Raw genomic sequence first — 7607 nt, 5'->3', positions numbered from 1 at the left:
CGAGGACTGCCACCTGTGTCCAACGAAACAGGTAAATAAATAAATTAAAGAGTTAATGCTTTAGCCTTTAGCTGTGTTTCCTCCAACTATCTGCGACCTTTTTATCTCAGATGGAGAGAGAGAGTACAAGATTTTCAATTTCGCAGTTGAGAGAGAGAGAGAGAGAGAGAGGGAGCAAAAAGAAATCCGACGACGAACAGATGGATCTTGGTCAACGAAGTCTGACCGCAATAACGACAACTTATGGGGTAGAACTGGAAAAATACCCTCCAGAGTCTAGACCCTAGTTCTTTCTCTTGTGTTGGGGAGGTTGTTCGTTCATTTATTAATTAATTGATTTCTTTATAAGCATTCGGCTCTGTCGCTGTTCCGGTCTCCTGGTACCCTTCTTCAGGCTTTTTTATTTTTTTCTCTTTCTTTTTTTTCCCAGTTCCGTATCTCTTATATAAAGGTCTACCTGGCCTCTTTTTCTCCTTATCTGTCAAGACAAGAGATAAGGGGGACAAACTGAGAAAGGGAACGATTGAATTCAGATAAGCTTAGCCATGAGAACGAGGGGAGGGGTTTGTTACCCTCGAGTAGGAGACGTCTTTCTGCCCTCGGAAAAGAGACTAGTGGTAAAGAGAAGAGATTTCGACGGAGAACACATGGCTCGCCGGAAAAGGAAGCGGATTTCGCCTGATGTTCCCTCAGATTCTGACTTGTTCGATGCCTTGCCTGACGATCTTGTCATTTATATTCTCTGTAAACTCAGCTCCACCGCTACATGCCCCTCCGACCTCATTAACGTTCTGATAACGTACGCGGTTCTCTTTCTCCCTCCCCCCTTCCTCGTTTCCGTTTTCCATTACCGGGATCCGGACCCTTACACTGGAATTTTGATCGGAATCACGGTCCTTGGTTTTCTTGCCATTTGCCAAAGTATCATCTTTGGATGAATGCTTTTCGCTTTAAGTTGCAAATTATGAATTCAACGCTGTCGTTTTCCTTTTTTTTTTTGGGAATGAATCTGACGTAACTGATTGCTTTTGAAACAGGTGCAAGAAGTTAAACGGCTTAGGTCTCCATTCCTTAGTCTTATCTAAAGCTTCCCAGAAAACGTTTGCCATTAGAGCGAAGAACTGGTCGGAGTCCGCTCACCGCTTCCTGAAACAGTGTGCCGATTCTGGAAACACCGAGGCCTGCTACACTCTTGGCATGGTTAGTCTCACAGTACGTTAATTCATATATATATATATATATATATAATATACCATCCAAAACAACGTATACGTATTGATTATTCATAAAAATAAAAACTGAATATAGATTGCTCCAAAATTCTTCTCTCATTTCACAAGCTTTCAACATTCCGCGAGCAATTGCGAAATAAACTGATTCGGATTAAATATTGTCTGTTACAGATTCGATTCTACTGTTTGCATAACCGAGGAAGTGGAGCATCGATGATGGCCAAGGCCGCGATTAGCTCTAACGCGCAGGCCCTGTACTCCTTGGCCGTGATACAGTTCAACGGCAGCGGGGGATCCAAGAATGATAAGGATCTCCGAGCCGGCGTAGCTCTCTGTGCGCGGGCTGCCTTCCTTGGTCACATCGACGCACTCCGCGAGCTCGGTCACTGCCTACAGGACGGATACGGTGTGCGTCAGAACATCACCGAGGGACGCCGGTTTCTCGTCCAAGCTAACGCCCGCGAGCTCGCTGCCGTGATCTCCTCCGCTGCTGCTTCACGTGTTCCCACGCGCTCTTGCTTCACTTGGAACCCACTTCCACATCCACATCTACCTCCCCGGGACATGAGCTGCGGTAGCTGTCCGTTGCTGAGCGACTTCGGGTGCAACGTCCCAGCTGCGGAAGCCCATGCGGCGAACCGTTTCATGACAGAGTGGTTCGCCGTTCGGGGAGGGTCTCCGGGTCCGGGTCTAAGGCTCTGCTCGCACGTAGGTTGTGGGCGACCAGAGACAAGGAGGCACGAGTTTCGTCGATGTTCAGTGTGTGGGACCGTCAACTACTGCTCACGCGCGTGTCAGGCCCTCGATTGGAAGATGCGCCACAAGGCTGACTGCACGCCTACTGAGCGGTGGTTGGATGATGACGGAGAGGTTGAAGGTAATGGTAATGGCGACGCCGAAGAGGGCGACGGCGGGGTGAATGGGAACGACGACAACGGCATTGGTGAGAGTTAACTGTAACGTTTACAATGAAGGAACGGTTAGGGCAGATCGGATCATGTGGTCCAAAACCTCAATGAAAAAGTCAGAGAACGAGTAAAAAGAACAAATGAAACGAGGCCAATTTTGGTAAAGTATTTTTATCTTTTTGGTGGTTGGGTAGCACGGAGTTCGATCTGCTCCCCAGTCGTTTTTACTTTTAATTTTTCTTTTTTGTATAGAGAGGGGGGTGTTTTTGGCCCAAACTCTGGTGGCCCTTTTCTTTCTCCTTCTTGCATCTTGTTCCTTTTGTACTGTAGAGAACTCGTCGGCCATGACTTCCCACCCAAAAAAAAAAAAAAGTAATCAGCTTTAAAAAAAGTTGCTCAATTTTCAGAAACTGTTCTCATTTTTTTTTAATTTCCCTCCAATGCATTGTTGATATTATTCACAAAATCCTCTTGGTACGATGTTTTTATCGTTTAACTTTAGATGTGAAAGAAAGTGAAGTTGGAGTTCCGAATGGAGTTCAACATTCGGAAATAACACCTACTTGGTGAATGCTTGGTTTTTGGTTGTGTAAAAGAGTGGCAAGTGAGGGACGGGACAGGACAGGTAATATTACCGATTTATTTTGTTTGCGCTTCTACTTCTAGTGTTGAGCTTTTTCTTTTGGGTCAAAAAGAAAAGGGGGTTGGAGAAAGAAGAGAAAGAAATAAGATATGGTAATGGAATAGTGGGGGAAGGCAGTCATGAGGCATGCAATTCGCAAGTGGAGGTTTTAGTAGTTGGCTTATAAAGCTTTATGCCTGCCTTGTCACGGAGCCAGAGAAAAAGATGGTGAAAAAAGGGAAATGGGATTTCTCCGTTTATTTAAAAAAAAAAAAAAACAGAGAGAGAGAGAGGAACCGTGGTAAAAAATGACCATTGCTTTATGATCAGGCTTTGGAACCGTGGTAAAGTTTAAATGGGCTCGACTACTGAAGCCCAATTAGGTGAGGTCTTGGAAGTATTGGGCCTCGGCCTTTTACATTTCCAAATTTTTACTCATGGGTCTCGAGTCTCCACCTTCCCAAATGATTCACTCTCCTCTGTTCTGCTTCGTAATTAGTGTTACAGTCCTTCGATAATTCTCCGTAAAAGATCTTGTTTTCGTACGCATAATTAGTGTCGCAGGGTTTCGTTTTGGCATTCTTTTCTTCATTTTAGATCTTATTACATCATGCAAGGGATTTTTTCCCATTTCGTAGCCACATGATATGTTTGGCTCATGAGAAAAGAGGTAAATTTCTCGAGTTTAAGAGTATTATAATAATATTATATATATAGATAAAGAAAAATGTTGAACACAAGCGCCCAACATAAACGCTGAGGAGTTAGGCTACTAGCATGGAAAAATGGAAACGTTGCATTTCCATAATGCATCAAAAGGACAGAGTAATATGAAGTCCTCCCTCCCAACGTTGCCCTTCCTCCCTTTGTCTTCCCACAGAGTAATACGAAGTCCTTCAAAGCCTCCTTCCAAAACAGAGTCCTCCATCTTCGCAGCTTAGGGTTTGCATCTTCTTCTTCTCATCTTTCAAACAGAGTCCTTCGTCTTCGTAACATTGTCTTCACAACTTCTTCTTCTTATCTTCTTCTACCATGTGAGCAAGCTCTGGTTTTTCACTTCATATTCTCCTTCGTATTCCAGATATGCGATTTCATCTCCCTTCATGATCTCCTTCTCAACTTTCCTCAGAACTCTTCGTCTTCTCCACGAACCCATGAAGCCACAACCACTCCCCTCTTCCTCATTCTCTGGTGAAGTTGTTAAATTCCTTCCTTGTAAGAGTCACAGTCTGGTTAGATTGTAATCTGGCTAGTGAAAAATACAAATAGATGATTATAACCACCATGAAATATGAAAGCATATAAGGTATTTGAGAAAATGTCAAACACCTTTGGGATCTGAACTAGCATTTCCGGTCCATATTTACTGGACAATTCCAATACTTTTAAGAAATTCCATTACTGGAATGGCGAAACCCACCATGTTCTCTCTTAGTCTTTCTGGTGTTCTTAAGGGTGTTTTTCTTATTGACCGTTTCTTACGGAGACCGTTCGTAAGAACGAATCTCGAGCTCTCCTTAATTTTAATAACTCTTGAAATAGTCCACATCTGAGTCTTCATCACGTTTGTAGAACGTTGGAACTGCTCATGATAAACTAAACACATGGAACATGTAGCCACCAAAACTTGATGGAAGCTTTGGCTATAAATAGTACGATTTGGTCCCCAAACTCACTCAACTCAATCCCTTCAATCTTACACCATCTAAATAGAGTGAATAGAGCTTGGAGGTGCCAAAATGAGAAAGAGAAACAATGAGAAAGTGTGAATAAGCATCAATGGTTGGATGTATGATTCCTTATATATTTTCAGTTTTGATTCTTATTAAGTGTTTAATTCCGCACTATAGAATCATTATTAAGCTTACATTTTGTATCAGAGCAATGTTCTATCTCTACCTTGATGATTGTACAGATACTCTATTTATCTCTGTTTTTAGTCGTGATTTTTGAAAAAATTGAGTTTTGTTTTTAGGTTATTTTTTTATTCAAAACAATATTTCTAAGCTTTTTGAGAAGAAAATATTAATTTTTGACGTCAAAAAATGTAATTTTCAGAATGATTTTTCTAAGTTACTTTTCATTTCTAGAGGATGAAGACGACCAAAACGACATGTAGTTTTGTTTTTGAACAAAATGACATGTCATTTAGTGGCTGCTGGATTTGTATAAAGTTAAACGACATGTAGTTTAGTGGGCAGCATAGAGCTAAATGACACGTCGTTTATAGTCTGGTGAAAAATGACATGTTTAGTTGGGGTGTCCTTGATTAACTATGTGTCTAAACGACACGTCGTTTAGGAAGGCAGTATTGAATCAATGTAGGAGAAAAAATGACCCGTCGTTTTTCATTTTGGAAAAACGACATGTCATTTAGATCAATTTTTTTTAAATAATTAAAAATTAAAAAAAATGGAGGACGTGTAGTTTATTTAGCATGTTTATAAATTTTGCTCATTTTTGCATATACTTATTATTTGTTTTAATCGTGTGCAATTTAGATGATTATTGTGCGAAATTAATAATTATGCTCATATTTAGTTTGCATGAATTGATTATTCCTCTTCTAAATTAATACATGCAATTTTGATGAGTATATATATATAATTAAAAGCATGAAATTAAATGTTATGCATAATATTATAGTTTTAATTATGCAATGTTTATGCTTAAATCATGGGAATATTCTGTGCATAATAATAACATGTTATTTTTAGTTAAAATTATATAATTTATATTATTCTCATATTTAGTTAATCCTTATGCATTACAGGTATAATGTCTAGTGATCAATATAATTTTTGGTTAATTAAAGAATAGCCACAACATCTTTAGTTAAATAAAAATCATATATTATGATTGATTAGAATCAAATAAATAATATTTAGACATTAATTGTAATTAATCATACTTAATATAATAAATTTTATCCCACATAAATTTTTATTATATGATTAATTAGGATAAAATATCAGATTGTTCATAACTTATCCACGGGAATTATAAATTAATAATTTGATAGCTTTATCATCAAGTTTAATATTAGAAAGAATATATATCAAATTATAATCATTAATAAACTATTTGCTGTGGGAATATGAATGTGTACATCCAAGGAGATTCTATCTTGGAAACTGGATTTTAAGCGGGACCATTGTGACCCCTCCAATCTTTCTTGAAAATTTTGAAGTTTTGTTTATAAAAGAAAAATCTTTCCTGAGAACTTACTTGTAGTACTATTTCTTTCTGCAGTAAAATAGGCCTTATATATGATTATTAAGTCAAAGATTGTTCTTTCCTAAACAAAACTTCAAGATTCCTAAGAAAGATTGGAGGGGTCACAATGGTCTCGTTTAAAATCTAGTCTCCTAGACAGAACCTCCTTAGATGTACACACTCATACTCTCACAACAAATAGTCCATTAATGATTATAATTTAATATATATTCTTTATAATATTAAACTTTATGATAAAGCTATCAAATTATTAATTCATAATTCTTGTGGGTAAGTTATTAACAATCTGATATTTTATCCTAATTAATCATATAATAAAAATTCATGTGAGATAAAATTTATTATACCAAGTATGATTAATTACAATTAATGTCTAAATATTATTTATGTGATCCTAATCAATCATAATATATGATTTTTATTTAACTAAAGATGTTGTAGCTATTCTTTAACTAAAGATGATGTGGCTATTCTTTAATTAACTAAACTTGATTCCAGAATCAGCTTAGATAATTATTTTACCTTTCCCTTTCTTGTTGGCTTGAGATTTTTCATTTTCATGCATTGCCAGTATTACACTTTCTCCTTGTTCCATCAACATTATATTTTCATGCTGGCAACGCGTGAAAATGGAAAATCTCAAGCTAACAAGAAAGGAAAAGGTAAGATACCTATCTAAACTGGTGCTGGAATCAAGAAAGATTCTAAGTGTTTCTTCTGTAAAAAGAAGGGACACATGAAGAAAGAATGCGCCAAATTTCAAAAATGGCTTGTGAACAAAGGTAATCCAACCACGTTTGTTTGTTATGAATCTAATATGGTTAATGTTAATAGTAACATGTGGTTGATTGAGTCTGAATCAACAATCCATATTTCGAATTCATTGTAGTATTTGCAAAACCTAAAGAAGCCAGTGGAAAGTGAGCAAAGCATCTTATCAGGAAATAAGATGGGCTCGTATGTGAAAGCTATAGGAACTTGCTATTTAATTTTGAGTAGTGGATTTGTTTTGAAATTAGAAAAGACCTTTTATATTCCAAGTTTTTCAAGAAATATTATTTCAAGTTCAAGGCTTGTAATTTTTTAATATTCCTTTAATTCTTCAAATTCATCATTTAGTTTATTTTATAAATTTGATTGTGTTGAAAAATGAACATTTTTTGATGGTCTTGACTACATTAATTTACAAAACAATACCACTTATGATTCAATGCATATTCACATTGGCACTGTGTTATCAATGAGAATTCCTCAAAATTGTGGTATCTGAGATTAGGTCATATCTCCATAGAAAGAGTTAAAAGATTAGTAAATGAATGAGTACTAAATACTCTAGATTTTACTAATTTTGAGACTTGTTAGTCTGCTTTTCCTTTATGATTTTCCTTTATAAAGGAAAAGCAAACCAACAAGTCAAAGAAATGTGTCAATAGGAGTTCGGACATATTAGAAATCATACATACTGATATATGTAGTCCAGACATGGATTCACATGATTAGAAATATTTCATCTATTTTGTAGATGATTACTTACGATATATGTATCTCTACATGCTTTTATACTAAAAATGAAGCATTAGATGCCTTTTAAGATCTTTAAAGCTAAAG

General features: G+C 36.9%; 1 protein-coding gene across 1 annotated transcript; it reads left to right on the top strand.

The window, feature by feature from the left end:
- Positions 1 to 206: 206 nt before the first annotated feature.
- Positions 207 to 2441, top strand: LOC122314381 (F-box protein At1g67340-like). The gene is made up of 3 exons (XM_043129916.1): positions 207 to 799; positions 1038 to 1200; positions 1404 to 2441. Exons 1-3 carry the CDS (start codon positions 546 to 548, stop codon positions 2184 to 2186), a joined length of 1200 nt encoding a protein of 399 aa, XP_042985850.1. The 5' UTR covers positions 207 to 545; the 3' UTR covers positions 2187 to 2441.
- The last annotated feature ends 5166 nt before the right edge of the window (positions 2442 to 7607 follow it).

The sequence above is a fragment of the Carya illinoinensis genome, chromosome 6, assembly GCF_018687715.1.
Source record: "Carya illinoinensis cultivar Pawnee chromosome 6, C.illinoinensisPawnee_v1, whole genome shotgun sequence".
NCBI lineage: Eukaryota > Viridiplantae > Streptophyta > Magnoliopsida > Fagales > Juglandaceae > Carya > Carya illinoinensis.
Note: the sequence above shows the minus strand (reverse complement) of the source record. Positions and strands in the feature narration are given on the sequence as shown.